This window comes from Anarrhichthys ocellatus, unplaced genomic scaffold (assembly GCF_004355925.1).
Source record: "Anarrhichthys ocellatus isolate YVR2014 unplaced genomic scaffold, GSC_Weel_1.0 scaffold5, whole genome shotgun sequence".
NCBI lineage: Eukaryota > Metazoa > Chordata > Actinopteri > Perciformes > Anarhichadidae > Anarrhichthys > Anarrhichthys ocellatus.
The window spans coordinates 11,809,243-11,831,671 of record NW_022280035.1 but is presented as its reverse complement, the minus strand read 5'-3'; the positions used below and the strand labels follow the sequence as shown (position 1 = coordinate 11,831,671).

General features: G+C 42.2%; 1 protein-coding gene across 5 annotated transcripts in view; it reads left to right on the top strand.

Moving 5' to 3' along the window:
- The first annotated feature begins 332 nt into the window (after positions 1 to 332).
- The window catches only part of scn8aa (sodium channel, voltage gated, type VIII, alpha subunit a), a 41,246-nt gene continuing 19,149 nt past the window's right edge, over positions 333 to 22,429 (top strand). The window contains exons 1-15 of one of the 5 annotated variants that reach the window (XM_031844306.1): positions 334 to 608; positions 1,044 to 1,100; positions 3,743 to 4,076; positions 9,090 to 9,208; positions 10,639 to 10,728; positions 10,904 to 11,032; positions 11,871 to 11,962; positions 14,978 to 15,178; positions 15,454 to 15,517; positions 15,736 to 15,877; positions 17,574 to 17,780; positions 17,869 to 18,150; positions 19,355 to 19,669; positions 21,215 to 21,350; positions 21,579 to 21,817. In XM_031844306.1, coding sequence (XP_031700166.1) covers positions 3,798 to 4,076; positions 9,090 to 9,208; positions 10,639 to 10,728; positions 10,904 to 11,032; positions 11,871 to 11,962; positions 14,978 to 15,178; positions 15,454 to 15,517; positions 15,736 to 15,877; positions 17,574 to 17,780; positions 17,869 to 18,150; positions 19,355 to 19,669; positions 21,215 to 21,350; positions 21,579 to 21,817 — 2,295 coding nt within the window. In that variant the 5' untranslated portion in view covers positions 334 to 608; positions 1,044 to 1,100; positions 3,743 to 3,797. Of the gene's footprint in view, positions 609 to 1,043; positions 1,101 to 3,742; positions 4,077 to 9,089; positions 9,209 to 10,638; positions 10,729 to 10,903; positions 11,033 to 11,573; positions 11,666 to 11,870; positions 11,963 to 14,977; positions 15,179 to 15,453; positions 15,518 to 15,735; positions 15,878 to 17,573; positions 17,781 to 17,868; positions 18,151 to 19,354; positions 19,670 to 21,214; positions 21,351 to 21,578; positions 21,818 to 22,429 lie in introns of all 5 variants that reach the window. The other 4 variants (XM_031844309.1, XM_031844307.1, XM_031844308.1 and 1 more) reach the window with 4 other exon arrangements.

Here is a 22,429-nt window from a genome sequence, read left to right as displayed (position 1 = left end):
CAAGAACAAAAGACAGGTGGCAGGTTAATAAATTAAAAGCTGCCTATTTGCATATTAATTTGTTATATTAAAGAGCAGAGTGATGCAGAGGCTAAAACATAAAATAGTAGGCAATTACTTATAGTCAAATTCAAATTATAGTTAACATTGTTATAAATGCACTTGACAAAGTACACGTTTATTCTTATTTGCAGTCGCTTACATGTAATATGATTTTAATTTTGATGTATTCAAAGGTATCTCGTGGAAGTTGTCTCGACAACAAAATGCTTTACAAACTCACCACACTGAACGCAAAGTGAGCCGATGCGTTTTGTCAGAAAGAACCTCGCGCATTTCTGTGCACAGTCTCATCCACGCTCAGAGATGGTGAACCAACACGCTGAGTTTTAGAGGCTGCCGGCCTAAATTACCTTTACGTTTTTCACGAAACGTTCTTGCCGACACTCCCTTACATTCTGCTGAGAGTCATCAATTATGCAGGGAATCAGCTCGCGCTGAGGGGGAAGATAGCAGCAGCAATATGGCGACAACCGCGGTTTCTCCACAATCTTTTCCACATCTGCACTTCTGCAACGGCTTTCCTGATTTATTGTAACGCATACAAAGTGAGTATCCTTTATTCATAGTCGTTTCACAAAACGGTTCATATGTTTTTTTTCGGTGACAATTTCTCGCTGTCGGTATCCTTGCGTAAATGTCGCAGAGCTGCACACTGCCCCGCATCTTCTTCTTTTTTTGGGGGGGGGGGGGGGGGGAGTCTGCGCGTGCTGAGCATCTATCCGCTGGACCACAGCACGAATGCATACACGTATCAAACAGTTGATGTCGACCGCAAAGGAATTTATTGGATTCACTATTTTGTCGAGCATCAGGGGCATTGCTTAGACCTTTGATAGAGAACATGTCTGGTAGGTTAGGCTTCAGGTAGGGTGCCGTCTGGCCGTCTGACTGCTCCAGCCCCCCCAGCCCCCCAAAATAAGCCACAAAACTAAAGATTTTTTCTTCTTCATATTTTGGTCTCTATTTTTGGTTTTATATAGTCTACCCTCTGGATTACAGCATGGTGCTCTTGAAACACCATAAGGCTTCGATGCTATGTGAGTAGCCCGATCCTTCCTTCCACCATCAGTTACCAAGAAATGTACATTCCTCCAGGTGATATTTAGCGTGGCAGCATCGTAACTGTTCTCTAATGGTCTTATTTGTAATGTTCAACCTCATTTTTTAGACCGTGTGTGTGTGTTTTTTTATGCCGGTGTTTTGCTCCATACTCTGGGGTGTCTTGTGCACAGATAGAGCCGACATGGCTTTGCGGGTGTGGTGCGAATCCTTTCAAGGCAACGCGCAAAAAAACGCACCGAATATCTCCGAAAGAATCTTATTTGGCTTCTTTTTTGTTTGTTTGCTGAATAACAAGAGCGAGACAATGCTTTGATTTATTTGGATACATCGAGATCACACTTGTGACTTTGACAAATCCACCGTTGCGTTTACCACAGCGTGACAATTTCAACATACAAACCACCCACTGCAGCAATATTGCTTTGGCAAATTTGGTTTGAACTACATTAAGAAACAAAGGCACGCAATGGTGTCCACGGGCCCTCCCTCCTAATTAGCCCACCCGGTTCGGTTAACAAGTCTGTATCCCTGCGTCTCTGAAGATGAGAACTGAAAAGATGCTAAAAATAATAATATGTGCCTGTTTGCGCGTGAATGTAAGCAATGTGCAACCCACGAGACTGAGACACACCAAAGACGAGTGTTGTCACCATGACTTACTGACAGTGAGCAGAATGGAAGGATAAGCTGCAGGCCTATACGGGCGTCGAGGGGAGAGCTCAGCTAGAAGGTTTACATTTTTGGCAAAACGGTTTTCCAGTCAGAGCGGATGTGTTTCTCTCTCTCTATCAACCCTGCGTGTAATGCATTCGTGCATATGCATGTGTGTGCGTGCGCGCGCGCGCTCGTGTGGTGCTGAAGTGGACAGCGCCAGCAGAGCAACAGAAGGCTCAGACACTGCGAGGTTCCGGGGTCCATTTTAAAACACACGTCTTGGCTCCTTGGCTGCATGTTTTCATGTGTTTTGTTTCCACTGATATGGAGTGGAGTCTTTGCTGTGTGATATCTGCTCTACATGTCGCGCATGTTTAATTATGTTGTGTTATGCAAGCAGGAAAGTGACAGGCCTTGTGATTCAGATACGGGTGATTGTTGCATCCCTCCATCACCTTAGGCTGAAAAACAAAGGTCTGTGTGTAAGGACAAGGGGATTAATTAAGGGTGAAATAGGATGTTGAAAATGTCCCACAAAATCAAATAGCAGCCATCTTTGAAATATTCAATGACTAAGTTCAGGTGTGGCTGTGTTCCCACTGAACTCCTCTCAGCTCTCTCGTCTTTCCTCCAGCACTGCCTCACATTAGTATATTGACCCTGAAATGTCCTGCAGCTTGAACAGTTGTCATGTAACCATCATACCCTTTTACATCTAAGTGTGCTGGGAAAAGGCTCCACTCAGTTATACATCCATTCGGTACGCTGGGGCTTCTGTTAGCGTTTCAACAGCTATTCAAAAAACCCTTCAATGGGTCTTTATTGTCAGAGCTTAAAAGCAGAACCTATACATTGTTTCAAACATTGGGGAGGAAATGTTGGCTAATAATTGGTTACACCTTTACTATATGTTGTTGTTGCCTCAACATAAAACCTGGCATAACTGATGAATGTCTCAGATATGTAGAATACATACATTTTGCTTTTATTCTAAGTCCCTGTAAGAGCTTAAGATTCACATCAAAACAAAAATATCTAACAAAGAAGAAAATATAGCAACAAGGAACATGACTACGTCATTCTTCCCAAGTCACTGAGCATATGCTAAGCTGCCGGTTAGATATATCATATCATGTATCACATGTATCAGTGTTCTGGTTTTTCTCTGTTGATGTTGACGGATCATTAAACAAAAAGTCTGTTCATGTTTTACGTTGACCTTAACTGAGGTAAAGGTGAAGGGAGGAGGAGACTGTAGGATGACATAATATCATGAAAAAGATATTCCACTTTACTATAACTACCATAGCTTTTCGCTTTTGGTAGCCTGTTATTTAAAGAGTGAGCGAGACATTATGAATACTTGTCCATAGGTGGCGAGTGTTGGAGATGGATTGAAGTGAACATTCCACTCATTGGCTGCTGAGCACTTCTCGTGGATTGACAAATGTACAAAGATTGTAGAGAACACTATCATGGTGTTCTCAACTACCCAATCAGGATGTCTCTTTGTTGTAGTCCTTTGCTCTGGGCTGCTATTTATCGCCTGGGTTTTCTTATCGACATTCTTTTGGATAAAGGAAAACCAAGCAATTGAATAAATGGGAACAGCCACTTTTTGTAGTACTTTAGGTTATCTATAGTCATTTTGTTAATATTCTGAAACAAGTGGGATGACATATTTTGCATATACATATTTTGGATTTTCTCTCCTTTTAACACCAAAACTTCATAACCAAAGCTGTAAGCGTGTTTGTGTAAACATGGATGCCTTTGTTTGTGACCTGCCCTCATGCATTTGGTCACTTGTTCCAAACATCTTCCTGTGCTCCAAGAAAACATTTTATAGCTAAATTTAGATGATAGTGTTCACTTGTTCAACATCCCAGGTGATAGGTCTTAAAAAAAATATTGTGGAATTTTGGTTTTGGTTAACATTTGCTCTTGTCTGCACCTCCTGCAGAGCTGCTACTGTGGATGGTACAAACCTAAAGACCAGGTAGCTGCAGGATGAAAACATGGCTGCACCCCTTATTCCACCGCCAGGACCTGGCAGCTTCAAGAAGTTTACTTTGGAATCTTTTGCGACTATTGAGCTGCGCATCAATGAGGAGAAGAACAAGAAGCCACCCAAGCAGGACAACAGCTACCGCGACGATGATGACGAGAACAAGCCCAAGCCCAACAGCGACCTGGAGGCTGGGAAGAGCCTGCCCTTCATCTATGGGGACATCCCTAAGGGACTGGTGGCGGTACCACTAGAGGATCTGGACCCATTCTACCTGAAGTCTCAGAGAGTGAGTTTGCAAACACACACACACACACACACACACACACACACACACACACACACACAGACATAGTGATGTTATCAACCCACATGTACCAGAGTTGTTTAAACCAAAGGATGTTTCTGACTAGGACTGGGTGTCAAACCTCACTACTTTCTATTAGAATCCAAAATGTAGTAAGAGTATCAAAAGCTTGTGTCTGCTCAGATTCAAAGTCTTGTTTACTTATTGTTTAAATTACATTGTTTTCACATTTTCTTTCCCCGGCAGCTTGTGATTGGATAAAGTTGATCTTTTAAGAACTTTGGCCTCTTTTGGTCACTGAAAAAAAAAATGTGTAGAAAAAAGAAAATCTATATTTCTCAAGTATTGATATCACAACATTTGCATAGATACCCAGTCCTATTTACGAATGCTATTTGTCCCTCTAACTCAGGCGTCCAAACTCTCACATTACAACTGTATATGTGCCAAGCATCTCTAATACTAGCGCTATATTGCCAGAATAGGATTACATTGTATTCCATCACAACTCGTCTCTTGTGCCACTCTTAATTTTGATAGCAAAGTCAGCTGAGGTGTGGTTTTTCCAGATTTGGTCATTTCTGTTTCAGTCATAGTTACTTATTTGCTTGTTTGGCATCTTGATCGATAGCCAAGCAAGGACATCATTTAGAACATATTAAGATCAAGATGGTTGTCATTGAAATGGGACGGCAACAGGAACATAGTGCACATGTGGTCCTGGTGATAGTTTTCCCTATAATTGGTCAGCACACACACCAATTTTGATGCTTATGCAGATAGACAGGTGTTCTACTATATGAGTTGAGTCCAAACTAATTAATTTCTCACACAATGGTCAGTAGATGACGTAGCCTCATGACGTAGAGGTGAATCATACATTATGGCTGGAATTTACTCAGACAAAGACGAGACGTTGTTTGGTTTGTGACGGTTGGCTTATGTGTGTGCTGTGTTTACAGTTATTTTTAATTTCATGATTAGGTTGCAGGATGTAATTATGTTTTCCTACTTGAAGACCTTTGGGGAGTGTGAGAGTCGTCGAGCTCTCGAGCTGTTGAGTGGGCCGTTGCTGTATCTCCGATGTGCTCGCAGGGCTTTGGGGAAAAGATCAGAAGCAGTAACTGTTGAAAGACCGTTGTTCCACACGACAGACTTTCCTAATTGCTAAAGAAATTAAACTCGTGGCAGGAGAGAAAAGCGGCAGCAGCAGGCTGAGAGGACTCTGGTTGTCTTCGATGAGACGCGTGTCTCTCTGGGGTTCCTGTCAGCCCTGACGCTCAGTGTGAGGACGGCTGGATGACTTTGAGAGTCCCTGAATATCCCCATCATGTGTCCCTGTCAACCAAAACTAGACTATATTTATGTCAGATCACTGTGTCTTGCTCTTGTCGACCAGTCGGCCTCTGAATAAAAATAATAAAACCGAGGCCATTACTCCCAGATATTGTTGGAGGGCGAAATGAATTCTCAGGAAAGTTCAAAACTTCCTTGAAATTTGCAGCCAATTTGTAAAATCTGAGCCATCTATGCAAGGTAGTGCTTCTGTATTCTGTGTTTAACAGTAGGAACCCTTTTGTTTCTTTAGAAATAAGCAAGAAATCTTATCATAAAGTGGCCATCTTTACTTAGGCATTAATTCATTGCTAAGTGATCTGAGGTCAGTTTAATGCTGCTGTGTTTATAAACAGGACTGAGAGTAAGGCCAAAGTCTTCTACCATGGTAACGTCATTTGGGCTGTATTTTTAACAAATAATTATGTAACAAAATTGGCATTTCTATTCAAAATGGTCTCCGCCAATCACATATTCTTTTAAATACTGCTGCACTTTTGTGGTGTTTTATAACTCAGTGCCTGTCCACACAGGGTACATTAAAATATAGCAGGTCCTACACACAAGCTTGTGAGAATCTATTTAGTCATCATCATTAGCATTTGATATTGTGTGTGTGTGTGTGTGTGTGTGTGTGTGTGTGTGTGTGCATTCAGGTACACAGTATCTGTCTCTCCATCTGCTTCTGTCTCGTACCTCCCTGTCTTTACACCGTGCACGCTGACTGTTATGTAACCCTCCAGTCCAGAGCACAAGGAGGAGACACGATTCAGATGACATAAACATTTCCATCGATACGTGGGACTGTTAACAAACTCACTGACTGACACACAGCTCACTTTTTCTCCACACACGTCCATGCATTACTGTCACAGATGAATGCGAGTCATGCATGGCTCTTTGTGCATCTTGTGTTTGGCTCCTTGTCTCTGCTGCGCTTGCCTCTACCAGTAGTCCCGTCAGCTCTCAGCTTTAGGCAAATCTAATTATGGCCCTCGATCTAGTCTTGTTCTAATGCCAAAGCAAGCCGATTCTTCTTTGGTTCTGGCAGCTTGAGCGGCCGTGACGTCAGATCAGGTGGTGGCCTTGGTGGAGGAATGTTGCTCTGTATGTCTTTGTCACCGAGAGGTTTTGGATGCATTTCTCTCGGGGGAGGGCGGGGGAATAACTGTAAAGGAAAGCAGTTCATCTTCCTCTTCACAAATGTTCAGTTGTGGCTCCTTTAGATTGTCTCATAGCTGGTACAGAGGGCTGGCAGGCTGGCAGGCTGGCAGGCTGGCGTTCAGCCCTCCCCACTTGGCTGGTGGTCGGAGCAGAGCCATGCCACGCTGAGCTGAGCCAGGCCACGTCGAGCCCTGTGTCAATGTACAAGGCCGGCGGAACAGATCATTTTCAAGGAGAAGGTGATGAGAGATAGGGAGGGAGGGAGGGAGGGAGGGAGGGATGAAGTGAGGACAGGAATGAAATGGATGACTTGTGCAGGGATGCATGAGCACACTTGCTCTCCTTTTTGCTGTAGCCAGGCTCTCTGAAATGTGTTTTTGCTGGGGGAAGACCTGAAGGTGCAAAAAAAGAGCTTCACAAGATGTGCTAATATTTTTTATTTCGAGTAAAATCGGGGACATGAAAGCTTTTCCCCACCAGCAATATCTGCTCATCATGACCTCCTTTGTGTGGATTAAAGATGAATAATTACACTGTAATTATTACAGTGATATTATCTCAAAAGTCAAAGATGAAGGACCATGATAAAGTAATGCTAGATGCTAGATAGCGCATTTAATCTTCGAGACCATGATATGTAGATCGTGGTGTAGGGAGCATATCAGCATGTGTCCAGATCGTTGCACATAGAAAGTCATATTTTCTCTCACAAATATACCCGACCTTGTGGATGTAAAATGTCAGTAACAGGGAAAACATGAGCAGGTTAGCAGCTAGCACGGCAGCTGAGCCCTATGCCACAGCTGTATTAATGTGTGTGTGTGTGTGTGTGTGTGTGTGTGTGTGTGTGTGAGACTCTCGGGCCATAAAATGCACTCCATTTACCATTTACCAGAGGGGTGGAAAGAAGGGGGCTCTTTGAATTGCTGCTGTGGCCCTCGTGGCCCTCGATGCAGATGCTGCAGCCGTGCCTGATGGCTGGAGCGTCTGTGTTGAAGCCGCTCTCTCTCCCCCTCTCTCTGCCTCCCGCCCATCCCCCCACCCACCCTCTTCTCCGTCTTCTGCCCAGCTCCCTCGCTCTGGCTCCCTCCGCCCTGCTTCTCCTCAGCCTGCTGCTGCCACAGTTGTTGCCTGCCTGCTTCATTCGCTCTCCATCTCCCCTGTTTTTCTGCCTTCCCTCTCCTCTCCTCTGCTCTCCTCTTTGCTCAGCTCTGGATTATGAAATTTTCAGTAGCTTTGCAGCAATTTAGTCATGCGTTAAAAAAAAAAAAAGACTCCCGGCATATATAGCAGTCATGTGTGTGTGTGTCTGTGTGGATATAAACCTAGCTTGTTCATTTTTGAGCTTTGTGCATTCTGGTTTGTGTGCACATGTCAGGTCATGTGTGTGCTTGTGCATGGGTTTATGTGTATATTTGTCATGCATATGTACACAACATCTGTGTGAAATGGTTGTATTTAACAAAAACATCATGCCACCGGCAACTGGGACACATCCATGTGTGTCATTACGGGTGACCATGGTGCAGACTGGGAATGTTTAAAGTATATTTGAGAGTATTAGCACTTGGGAGAGGCTGCTGCTCTGACCTATAATAGTAACGAGAGAGTAATATCTAGCTTGTACTGGCTTGTTCTGAGTTGTCAAATTAATACCTGGGAGGTCATGTGACAGAACTGTGTCTCGTCCTCCGGGAAGAAAGCCTCCTCGTTTCGGTTCCATGCTCCTCTCTTAAGATGTTTACGTTTCTTGTTGACTACATTTTACACATGCACCTAATTTCTGTTCGAAGTGCACAAATGACATGCAGTCATGTGACCATGAGGCCTCTTACTGTACGTCTCCCTTCCCATTATTCCTCCTCCTCTTCTTTCTTTTGACTCCACTGTCTCCAGCCTTCAGCAGTGAGTTGGCAGCTCTGCAGGGCTTAATGTAGTGAGGGTTGCCTTGTTAAAAGCACAAGGGCCATATCACTTCTGCAAATGCACACGGTCTCATTAAAGTTTCATGCAAATTGACATGTTTTATTTAAACAATTACGAAGTTTTTCCACAGAAAGAGGCTTGTCCGCCTTTCTCGGTTTTGCTTGTTTCCTCCTCTTGAACCCACCAAAGCTGTATAGTGCAGGGCGGAGCTGAGTGACTGGGACAACATACCAACATCAGAAACATCCTGGCCGCCATTTTCACTCTGTTCAAATGTGTTCAGATCCTTTTATGTGACAGAACATGCACAACTTACATTATGAGCAAATGCACATATTATCTTTTGCATATTATCTACATACGTATATGAGTAATGTATACTGACATATATGTATGCAGAGAAGAAGCTTGCTATATATAAAAATGATGACATATTTGTTTTTGAATCAAATGCAGTTGCTTTCGGTAAATGTATTAGTGATCTATACTAATTGTGCATTTGCTGAAATGTGTATTTTTATCTAACTGTTAAGTGATTAATACTCTCTCTCTCTCTCTCTCTCCTCACAGACATTTATAGTGCTAAATAGAGGGAAGACAATCTTCCGTTTTAGTGCCACATCTGCCTTGTACTTCATCAATCCTTTAAATCCGGTTAGGCGAGTAGCTATTAAAATTTTGATACATGCATATCCTTTGAAATGGTGTCTTAACGGCAAAGACAAAAGAGTTTCCTGTTCATGTGTTTTATTCATGATGATATGTTCTGTCTTTCTGCTCATACTGCAATTGATGTTTCCTGTGACTGTAACCACAGGAGAGGATAAAGACTGGTACGATGTTAGGTCGGAACTAATAGCATGTCAACAATGCTATCGTCAGGCTTTACAGCTCCCATGTCCAACGTTAAATGAATGACAGCATAATCTACTTTTACCACAGTTGAGTCACAACTTGAGTCACAGTGAAACGGCAGATAGCGTCCGTTATGTGACGCGTATCCAGGACGAGGGAGAAACGGATGAATTAACGCTAGACCTCAGCCATATTCTGAGATCCAAACACACTCCTCCTACCATGATATAGTTCTGCTAACAACTAACGTTACCGCCCCCGAGCTAATGCTAATGCTAGGTCATCAAAAATATCATAAGTTTAGGATACAGGAAAAGAGCAAAAGAGAGAAGAAGAGCAGGATTTTGATACAAAAACACCAAGCGACAACACATTTTTGTTACAATAAAATCACATATTTATTCGATGCATGTGCTGTATGTTTGTACACACCAGCATTATCTTTATATTCAAAGATTACTTTATTTCAGCTGACATTGTGTCAGTGTATATCTTGTTAATTACAGAAATTACACTACAATGTTATAAAATATCAGAGCATACATTAAGGAAGCAAAAAATATTCAAGAGCAATTCTTGTCCAAACATCCTCAGAACAATAACTTTCAAAATGTGGAAGTATAACAAAAGAAAGATGTAATAATGTGGTGACACATTTTAACAGCATATTTGCTTTCTCCACCTCCCACCATGATAAATGTACATTTATTTGCAATGTAGATATTTCCTCTTTGTGACTGTTGGGGGAAACAGCAATACTGATAACAAAAACTAAACCCTTTTTTTACTTTGAGCAATGCTTATTATTGCTTTGTCCCTCTATTTAGCTCATTTCCTCCTATTCTTAGCCACAAGCCACAGCTATTACCAACCTCTGGCTTCATGCAGGCTTAAAGCCAACTGAGCTTTTCCTTGTTTCCTCCCTGCACTGAATCCCTCGCTGCTTTAAAACATCTTATTGCTTTGTTCATGCCATTGTATTTCCACTAAATATATACCATAAATATTTCACGGGTAAAACAATGGCCCATGTGGTTGCGAGCACACAAAACCAGCTCCTGTTAAGTGCTATGAGAAGGTTTTATGACATTAACACTTTGCATTGAGGGATGTTGAGGTTCACTGGACCACAGACATCACATTAGATACATGCTGACCTGTAGATATTTTCTATTGCTGTTTTACATTTCCAATGAGGTTTGATGAGGTTTGTGATGTTTGTGATTGCTTCTATAATCCATATTTTCCTTAACATGCTCCTCACTCTTTTCAGCATGATCATTATGTGTACTATTTTGACCAACTGTATATTCATGACCTTTAGTGATCCTCCCGAGTGGTCAAAACAAGTAGAGTAAGTACACATTTAATATATATTCACCCAACACATTAAATGCATGCTACCTTCCAAATGCATCCTGTACTTATCCACATTTTTTAAACAGCCTCAAAGGGTTCAGACTTATAGATGTGAGTGAGCTTTGATTCAGCCTGGTGAACTGATTCTGTCAACATCTCTTTCCTCGCAGGTACACATTCACAGGAATTTATACATTTGAGTCTCTTGTAAAAATCTGCGCACGAGGATTCTGTATAGACGGGTTTACATTCCTTAGAGATCCATGGAACTGGCTGGATTTCATGGTCATTTCGATGGCGTAAGTATTTCTCTTGTGATTCAGATTATAGAAGTGAAATCACGTGCACAAATATTGTCATTGTTTTGTTAAAGAGGGTGGGTTAAGAAATTGAGCTTTCTGTGCTACAGATGACTGTTCATCTTTCTGTCTTTCTTGCTTTTCCCTTTCTTTCTGTCTGATAACCCATCTCCTGTGTTTCCTCCATTGAGCTGAGATTTTCTCTTTGGGAATTTGAAGGTTTCCATCCGACACTCTGCGGCCTCACTGACAACACCCTCACCTCAATGCCATTCATCCGATTTATCTTCCTCTTGTCATCAAACTCTCCCTCTCATTCACCTTTTCTCTTTCAGTCTGCAACATTCAATTTAAGGCCCAGAATACAGATTTACCTGCCTCTACATGACGAAATACATACCCATTACTGATCCCCACCATGTAGAACACATCTCCGTTCTTTGTAGAGCTGTCACATAGCCCATCTGTGTGTGACTTTACCTTTCCACCTCATATCTTCATGTAAATAACAAGCTGTTGTAACTGTGGTTTGATCCTGCAGGTATATAACAGAGTTTGTAAACCTAGGCAATGTCTCAGCTCTGCGCACGTTCAGGGTGTTGAGGGCATTGAAAACTATTTCTGTAATTCCAGGTAAGACAGGATGGGGCGGGGGATGGTTGGGCGGGGTCGGTGTTAGGTGTGTGTGTCTTTCTTTCCTTTTACCTTCCACCCTTCTCCTCAGTGGACAGGCTCTGTGAGTGGCGTCGTTTCCTCCTGGTTCGGTGGTGTTGTGCTCTTGGCGTGTGTGGTTATTGTCATCGTGTTTGTTCTGTGTGTGATCCTTCCCCTGTTTCAGATATGTAACAGAGTTTGTGGACCTGGGCAATGTATCTGCGCTGAGAACATTCAGAGTTCTCCGAGCATTGAAAACTATCTCTGTCATTCCAGGTGAGACTCAGTTTAAACACTAAGGCTGATCCTCTCACCCTTTCTTTTCTACTCACTATTATTATGATTACAATTATGATTTAAGCAACAACAAAAGAATTGGAGACAACCATTTTTTGATTTATTTTTCCTCCAAAATTATCAAAAATGGTACTAATACATTTTTGATAGGCTTTGCAGTCTCCTCTAGGGCCCTAAAAAGTGTCTGCACTCTCTGCTGCCCCAGTAGCACTCTCATTATGAGGCCCGTTTCCAAGGCAGCTGTGTTTCTCTTCGGAAATAGCTTTAACTCACTCCTTTATCACCAGCTTTAACAATATGCAAATGCCCTGTTCTGTAGCAAAGACAACTGTTTGTAGTATCCTCTCATTTTAAGGACAAAAACTAAAAGAATCAGGTGAATATACATGGTATATTTATCAGCTAAGAATAGATCATAGCTTCTGAAGCTTCAAATTTGCCAGAAATCCTTCAAGTGAAATAAAAATTTTGTTGCATATTTACAACTAGTGATTTAATTGGAAATAAAGGATTCCATGTTTTTTGGGATAAAAAACAAACCTTACGTTGACGTTCATATGAGAAATGGCATAGCTCTTAGAGAGATCCCACAGAATACACCGATTATTTATGTATGAAGACTGCCAAGCCTAGCTTGTGAACATATCTCTTATGCTGCATGATGCTTTTCAGTCACTTGCTTTTACAATATTAGCCGACCAAGAGCTTGGCTGACAAATGGCATTGAAAGTTTGATTTGCCTTCTTTGTTTTTTAGTTGATTATTGATTTTCTCTTCCTCTCTCTTATTTACGACCTACTTGAATGATGTACTGCACAGAAAAATAAACCGAGTGCTCACATTGCAGAGGTTGGGGACGCAGATGGGATGGTTGAATGACCTCTTGACCTTTTTGAGTGACACTGACCACACATCTATCTATCTGTTGATAGAGGACGTGGAACATATGTCGTGCTTACTCAAAAGAACCACCGTGGATGACTTTTTTTTAACAGCATATTCATTTGGAAATATGGAAAAGGAAATCCTTTAAGTGCAAACAAAAAGGGGATGAAATTTGGATTTGAACTGTATTTAAAGGAATAGTTTGACATTTTTTGATATATGTTTACTCGCTTTCTGGCAGATAGTTTGATAAAAAGATCGATACCACTCATTTCTGGATGGTTAATATGAAGCTATAGCCAGCTGTTGGTTAGCTTAGCTTAGCACAAAGACTGGAAACTTGAAACAGCTAGCCAGCCTACGTCCAAAGGTAAAATTCATCTACCAGCTCCTCTAAGATTCAATAATGAACATCTAGTTTGTTTAATTTGTACAAATACTAAAGCGTCAAAATGTCAGTTACCCTTTTAAGATGGGTTATGTGCCGGACTATATCTTGGCTCCAGAAACACATAGCACCCTCTAAAGCTTTGAACTGCTGTGTTTACACTTCTGTTTTTGTATGAGTTACATACAAACAACATATAGCGCGTTAATTTGTGAGCTTTTGATGTGCTGTTCGGCTGATTTTGTTGCCTTTGGTCAGAGCCAGGCTAACTGTTTCCAGTCTTAATGCTAAGCTAAGCTAACCAACTGCTGGCTGTAGAGAAATGTTTAACAGACAGACAGAAGAGTGGTAACAATCTTCTCATCTAACTCTCGAGGGTGAATAAGCGCATTTCTCAAAACGTTGAACTATTCCTTTAACTATTCCAATAATTCATGAAGGACTGTAGCACCGGAGTGGAGAAAATGTAGCTTTTATTAGGAAGTTTTAGTTTGTCTGAGAATAGTTCATGTGCAGGTGAGGGCATGATTTCAGAAGATAAAAACGAGTTATGTGGGCATTTTAATATAATACCACAATTGATATTTTAATATACTTTGTTAATTTATTTTGCTCGATGAAATCCTGTCATGTACTTCTAGATAAGAAAAGTTGCTTTTGATTTCAATGCTTTTCTTAGTTGACTCTGCCAAGCTAATTTAGTTTTTACTTAGATTTTCCAAATGTGTAATCCTTTATAAATAGTTTAAACCATATTTTGCAAGAAGATACAGTATGTACAGCTGGTGAAGCCCACTGTACCTGTAGAGAGCACGTTTGAGTTCCTTGTGGACCCACGTAAACACTGCCAGAGCGAGGATGCCTGTTCCAGAAGGTAAAACTATTTTGTCTTAGCGAATGAGACAGACTGCAGGGTCATGGCATGGGGAGTCAGTGCTTTCCTAATGACACCTTATACAAGACAGTTCAAGAAAGTGCCCTCACTGGCACTGGCATTGAATAGTTCCTGTTCAGCCTTGGAGTTTAAATGACCTGCATGTGGTTTCCAGCCCCCCTGCCTGTGCCTCTGTCCTTCTCATGGCCCCTCTTTGTGCTGCTGTGCTCTCTTCCTTATGGATTTCCTCTCACTTTTCTGCAGCCTTCCCCCTCTTGTTCACTTTGTCCATCATTGGCAATGAAATACAAATTTTCTTCCGTTAAACAGTCTTTTTGATTTGATATCTGTTAGAATATTTTCTGTCGGGACAAATCTGAAAGGAGTGGGAAGGCTCCTAAATATTTCCTGTTTGTTTTGTTTCTAGAGATGTTATGTTTGTAATCTGATGTTTGTCCAAAATGTATTACTACCTATATGTAAAACAATTTAAATATTAAGTTGAATTCATAGATTCCCAACCTTTGTTCAGATTGGAAGCACAGGAAGTCAATAGAATAACAAATTAACATTTAGGTGTAAAATCACATAAAAAATGGTTACAAATATAATAAATATATATTTCATAATTGAATATGAAAGCAGGACAGTTTTGCCACTTCCAGCTTTCAACCTCAATTCAGTCAAAACTGGATATTTCCCAGTCATAGATCCCTTAAAGGGATTAACATATTAGCAGTATTAGTTACAAAATGTTGTAGTAGAAGTAGATACTCTAAAGATTCATACCTGTGGTATCAGCATCTCCTGCATCACTGTGTGGTTTATGTACGTGACTGTCCTCCAGGCCTGAAGACCATTGTGGGCGCTTTGATCCAGTCTGTGAAGAAGCTTTCGGATGTGATGATCCTGACTGTCTTCTGCCTGAGCGTCTTTGCCCTCATCGGTCTCCAGCTCTTCATGGGCAACCTGCGCCACAAGTGTGTAATCTGGCCAATCAACATCACCACCAAGAACTTCGACTGGAAAGAGTACATCATGAACGACAGTAAGTAGAGACCAGGCATCGCTGATGGTGAGCTGGCGGCGATCTAAGAGTATGAGTCAGCCCATATGCTGGACCGACAAAACAATATGTGATTTTGGCACCGGGTGGACAAAAAGGGTTGGTTTTAAATGAACTGCGCTGAATTAAAAATGTATGTGCAAACTGCAGTCAGAAATTGGTCTGAATGGATGTACAGACCGTTGCAGAATAAACAACTGTGGCTGCGTCAGAATGTGAGCGAAATGACTCATTATGGCTGTTTGTTTATTCCCCAGCCAATTTCTACTTCCTGCCTGGCCAGTTGGATGCTCTTGTCTGTGGGAACAGCTCCGACTCTGGGTGAGTTGCCTTCTCTCCCCTCTTCCGAATGACGCTGATCCTCACAAAGACCTGCTGTAGCTCCTCTATGTGCCTGAATTCAGATTACATGATAAGTAAATAGTGCTGAGTCATTTTCGGGCTGGGTGCCCCGTTTTCTCTCTCTCTCTCTCTCTCTCTCTCTCTCTCTCTCTCTCTCTCTCTCGCTCTTTTTTTTTTCCTCTTTCGCCACCCCTCAGCCGCTGCCCGGAGGGCTACACATGCATGAAAGCTGGGAGGAATCCAAACTACGGCTACACCAGCTTCGACAGCTTCGGCTGGGCCTTCCTGACTCTCTTCCGACTCATGACACAGGACTTCTGGGAAAACCTTTACATGCTGGTAAAGCTAATGTGTCAAAAAGTTCAGCTTTTTCATAGGAGGCATACACAACACATACAAGTTCTCAAACACCACTGCCTTTAAACAGTCATTTTGCACAGTGATGCTGAAATGATTAGTTGATTAATTGATTGGTCGATCAGTGGAAAAGCAATGAAAGTAAGGGATTTTTATTTTTAAGCAAAAATGCCAAATATTTGCTGGTTCCAGCTCTTCAAATGTGAAATTTGCTGCTTTTGTTTCATCTTTGCTTTATATCACTGCAAATTGAGTAACTTTCAGCTTTACACAGACAAAACAATTTCATTTCATTTCATTTACAATGGCCAAAATCACACAATCTGTCCAGCATACAACACCCGCTAGTCCTAGACCTTCCATTCAAGCTATTGGAGGACGTCACATTAGGTTCTCAGAACCTGTGATGCTATTTTCATTATTTTTTGTCATTTCGATCAAGTAAAAACACACTCTGTAGATTAATCAATAATTAAAATTGTATTGATTGCTCAGTCATCATAGAAGTTCAGAGCGAGGTACTAGAACTGCACCTTTCAGACAGAAAATGGTGGATCATTCTGCCTCTAGTTTTTCCCGTGTTCCCACTTTGAAGCACCTCATCTGCAGTAGTCAGGCCACTTCGATCCTGTCTGTCAGCCTGTTCCACACAAAGTCTGTGGACACACTCCTGCCTCCACATACAGAGTACATGCAGAGTAAAAGGAAGGACGTATGAAATATTAACAGCTCAGGATTACAGTATCAACTGAGGACTTTTTAACCTGCCAACATGGGATTTGTCTCTTGGAAATGTGTTGTATACACTTCCCAGTACTACATGTTAAGTACATTCATAATTTATATTTAAGATAAATTCACTTTTCTATCCCAGTAGGCCCTCTCTTTTTTGCTCTGCTCCCTGATGACAATAGAACGGGGAACCAAAGGAGGCCGGTGAACGATCAAATGAAAGTTTGGGGTCCTTCTGTTTCACTAAGGATCTATTGAATACTTTTGTGAATAAAACAAAATGAGGAACATTTCTATTTACATGTAGATTCATGAACTAAACCTGCATTACAATGAAGGTTACCATCATCTACTAACAATAAAAAAACACAACATTTTCAAGATCTTTTTCAGAATGTTCTCATTTGTTCTGCCGTGCCTCTGCAGCTCAGGCTTCTCACTTACCATCTCTACTGGGGATAGCGTCCCAGTCCATGGAAAGTGTTTGGCTGTGCACTGGCTGGCATAGTGTGCATGGAAAAGTAGGTCAAAATGCATATGTCATGGCTCTCCCTGATGAACAGCACAACTTAGGGCTCATGCCGAGAACCTTAAAGAGCACAGGGTACAGGACTATTCCTGTGTGGACCAAGAACAGATGGTTTTGTATCGATTCATCATTGTACGAGATGATAGTCTAACTAATTTCAGCACATTAGCACTCATATAACAGGCATTTATTTGTAGGAAGTCACAGACGTTTACGCTGAGTTGATTTTTTTTGCACCCAGAAATGCCCAATCAGGCCTTTGTGCCCTTTCTCTTTTCCCCACCAACAGCTGACTCTGTTTATTTCTGATGAGTCACTGTGAAAGATGTGCTTGACTCAGGGGTTTAGGTTAAGTCATGAATGTCTCTGCTGTTCTATCCCCTCTACCCTCACGTCTGCTGCACTGCCTCCCAACAGACGCTGAGGGCGGCAGGGAAGACCTACATGATCTTCTTTGTGTTGGTGATCTTCGTGGGCTCGTTCTACTTGGTGAATCTGATCTTGGCTGTGGTGGCCATGGCCTACGAGGAGCAGAACCAGGCCACCATGGAAGAGGCCCTGCAGAAAGAGGAGGAATTCAAGGCCATGCTGGAGCAGCTCAAGAGACAGCAGGAAGATGCCCAGGTCTGCCCTCTGCAGAACGGAGCACAAAATGATTCCTTAGTCATGTTATATCTTTGCTCTGACTTTCTTCACGTTTGTTTCTTTGCAGGTGGCTGCAATGGCAACCTCTGCGGGTACAGTGTCGGAGGACGCAGTGGAGGATGATGGAGGAGGGCGTCTGTCGTGCAGTTCCTCTGAGATGTCAAAGCTCAGCTCCAAGAGCGCAAAAGAGCGACGCAATCGTAAGAAGAAGTGGCGGCAGAAAGAGCAGGAGAAGGAGAAAGGCGACAGTGAGAAGTTTGTCAAGTCAGAGTCGGACGACGGTAGCAAGAGGAGCCGCTTCCGTTTCCCTGATAATCGGCTGGGTCGAAAGTCTTCCATTATGAACCAGGTGAGGAGAACAAGGATAATGTGTCTGGATGTGTTAAACCTTCAGCATCATGTGAAGGGTCAGTTGAAAAACACTTACACAAACATCTATTCAGCTGTTTAAGGTGCAGATCATTTGAAAGTCCCCTGGGTCGTTTTCTCTGGAAATACATCCTATTGAGTTTTTCAGTGTGCTTTTTGAATTCTTTGAGTTCCACACATGGAATTGTACTTACTTCCAGAGCAATTGGTTGCTGGCATAAATCTCACAGACAAAACCCTAAGCAAATAACTATCTGCATGTGTAGATACCACTTGTAGTTTAGGTAAACTGACCCTTTAAGCTTTTTGAGGCTCAGTGATAATTACTAGTGTCAAACACAAAAATAAACCAAACAAGATACCATCATATCACAGCCACAGAATTGGAATAGAGATGCTTTTTATCTCTATGAATAAAAAATAAATGTCAGTGAAAGAATGTGGCTTTAAATGTGGCTGTGTACTTCTTGACTGTCAGGTGAGGAATATTTTAGATTGAGAGTGCTGCTATTGTACAGTGTGGTGTTGCACGAACTCACTAATAGACGAGCATATAGTGGCCAGAGATACAGAAACACATGTCCAGGTCCTGAATTATTCACAGTGATTACATGAATGTTTCAAAGGGCGCAATCCTGCAGCTTTGCATAGGCCCCACTAGGGCTCCACTGGCTCTTATAATGTGTTTTACAGTGCAGGATTTACCAAATATGATAAGGCACACTGGCCCTATTAACAGAGGATTGATGTAAAAAAAGGTGATTCCAATTTAGCTAGCATACTCTGTGTGCAGCTAGAATAATATTCGGATCAATTCTAGCAGCAGCTCAGATTGATGTTGTCACGACTCATGTTCCTCTCCATGTTGTTTCAGCTGCCTGTATCTCTGTCCTCTGTGTTTGTGTGTGTGACCTTAACAGTGTAGGCTATCACTGACCTAATTACGTATTTTCCTCTTGTTTATTAAGTCACATGATTGCTCCAACGGAATATGCCTCCTTAGGGAAAAGCGTCCTGGTTGAATGACATTTCCCACAACCCACAGATGTTGCCTTTCATCATGACCTCCAGAACTGATGACAAACAGCATAAAAATGATGCTGCAATCAATTGTGATTCAGAAACACCCTGTGCTACATCAGTCACACGAATGTCTCCTCTCCACATCCTTCTTCTACCCCCAGTCCCTCCTCAGCATACCCGGCTCGCCTTTCCTGTCCCGCCACAACAGCAAGAGCAGCATCTTCAGTTTCAAGGGCCGCAATAAGGACGTGGGCTCGGAGAACGAGTTTGCCGACGACGAACACAGCACGGTGGAGGAGTGCGAGGAGCGCCGGGGCTCCCTGTTCAGCCCTTATCGGCGGAACAGCTACAGTGGCTTTCACGGGAAGAGGAACAGCACGGTGGATTGCAACGGCGTGGTGTCACTCATCGGCCCTGGGCACGGTGGACGCCTTCTGCCTGAGGTGAAAATAGATAAGGCAGCTACTGACGACAGTGTAAGGAAGTCAATGAGTAGACCTGACTAGGCATGGCCCCCCTCTCGTCCGTTTCTTTTCTTTTTTGCTCTCTATCTTCTACTCTGTCATTTTTGCAAGTTCGTATGTATCTCTTGGCTAAGCGCTCGCGCCTCCCCTCCCCCAGCAATGTATGCTGCCCTCCGACAGTAGACAAAGGATGGAAGAGAAATGGAGAAATAGATAATGTTTTATAGTGAATATACTACAGCCAACCTGATAGTTAGTGAAACTGGGTCTATCAGTGACTTCCAGGCAATTTTGTTGTTTGATTTGAACGATGAATGTTAATGTTTTGAATGTTCATATCAAATTACTTATTGATACATGCACCCTATTCACACTTTTACACAGGCACTAATTAAACAGACATGATACTATTATCCTTCATGCATTGACACCTTAGATTTGGGCACACACATCAAAGCTTGACTAATATGATACAGAACTTCCTGTGTGGTATGTCATCAAGTTCCTGTTTAACACACTCTTGAAATGAAACACAATCTTTGTGAACAAACAGCATATAATGATGAGTTAACATGCTCTAGTGTGTTGATGTGTTCCTCCTCCAGGCATCCACGTCCTATGCTAGCCTGTGTGGGTAGATCTACAGTAGGAGGCCGAGGAAACAGAGGGGACCAGCACTATAGAGCCACAGACATTTTATCTGCTTCACTTATACAGATACACACGTAACACTCACCATCCTATCAGACCGTAGACATATATAATTCAAGAAAAAAAAGGAGGGCTGCTGCCCTTGTCTGTCTTTACCGTTCTCTGTTTTCCAAAATCTCCCTGGTCAACATTAGTGAATTAGTTTTGCCACATTTTACTTAGCATGCTCGATTTAAATCCAAAATTAGAACAAGCATGACATAAACAGTAGAACAATGGCTATGGTGTCTGTAATTTCCTCTCCTTCTCTTTGACTTGGAGCATGCTCATGCATGACAACTGGATGGATCTGAACTAACTGCCCCCATATGATCTCTTTACAGTGCTCTTGACTTGATGGTTGCAATATAAGTTGTATGGTTTCAAAATAGGAAGATACAGTAGCACCAATTTGGAAGTATCATTATAATGGCCAGATTTGGGAGACCTTTTTTATATATAACCTAATGATTATATTGCAATGGCAGCAAAGCCTCCATTATTGCATGTCAGGACTGAAAATGCATTCATGCAGAGGCAGTTCTCCTTGCACAATATCGCACAATCCATTTATTATTTAATCGGGATGAGCTAACTACATTCAAACACAATTAGGTCAAGTAGCCCGAGACCACTGCTCCCACTTTGGCTGATACCTGCATGCATTTACCGCATACACACATCTTCCTTGAAACCAGCATTGATATAGAAAAGATTGAAACATGCCCCCACCCCAAAAATCTGATCATCAACTACTTTTTCCTGCCAATGCTGTTGTGCACTTCCCTCCACCGGCCACCGGTGATGATTCGGGATGGTGTTCATGTCCTCTCCATGGGTGCTTGATTCTTCCTCTCCCCCTGACAGCCGACTACTGAGGTTGAGGTGAAAAAGAAGCTGTCGGGCTCCCTGATGGTGTCTGTGGACCAGCTCAATACCTCCTTTGGGCGGAAAGAGCGGGCCAACAGTGTCATGAGCGTCATTACCAACACACTAGTGGAGGGTACTGCCACTTTAACCCAGCTATTTAACCTGCTCTCTCATTATTCTTTAACTAGGGCTGCTCTCATTGGTTGATTAGTTTGACATGAATTTCCTGCTTATCTGCTTTGCATATCCAGATACATACAATGCATACAATTTTGTCTATAATTTGATACCATTTGCATGTGGAATGCTCAAGCACGCAGGTATGTTTGGTTTTGATGTGTGATCCGCGCTATGTCTTCAGAACTGGAGGAGTCTCAGCGAAACTGTCCGCCATGCTGGTATAAGTTTTCTAACACATTCCTGATCTGGGAGTGCTCCCCCAAGTGGATTAAGATCAAGGAGATTGTGAACCAGATTGTCATGGACCCCTTCGTGGACTTAGCCATCACCATCTGTATCGTGCTCAACACCCTCTTCATGGCCATGGAGCACTACCCCATGACCCCCGACTTTGAACACATGCTGTCTGTAGGCAACCTGGTGAGTGGCAAATCTTTTTGTTCTGTTTTTTTTCTGTTTCCCCAGTTAAGAATCTCCTCTGCTTCTTCTTTGCAGCTCACAGGGAGCTGTTATTTTTAGGACCGTAATTGGCAGCTCTTTCATTGCTGATTCAGAGTTGAAAGGAAAAAAAAAACATTCTCAAACCCCCTGCTGTTTTCTTGCATCCGTGCATTTCTCATTTCTTCACACACTCATGTTCCCTTGTCTTCTCCTGCTATCTCTCTTTCTCTCCTCTGGTTGTGTTGAGCTGCTGTTTGTTTCAGTGGGACCAGCCTGCCTCTCTGCTGGTTTGCTGACTAGTGGGAGGCCTGCATTAATATTTCATGGAGCTTGATCGATGAGCTGCTCTAAAATGGGGCCTGAATCATGGCTTGTATAACGCAACCTGGCCATTTTCACTTTAACATTGAGTAAATCTCCGCTCTGGCATCAAGTTTACTTTTCAGTATCACATTTGTTAATATATGTTGTTCCATTATCCTAAAACGAGATGTGTCACAAATGACACAAGTCTCAATGTGTGGTAGTGTGTGTTTGGATACACACTTTTGGAAAGGTATTAATTTAATCAATAATTAAAGCCATTGTGTG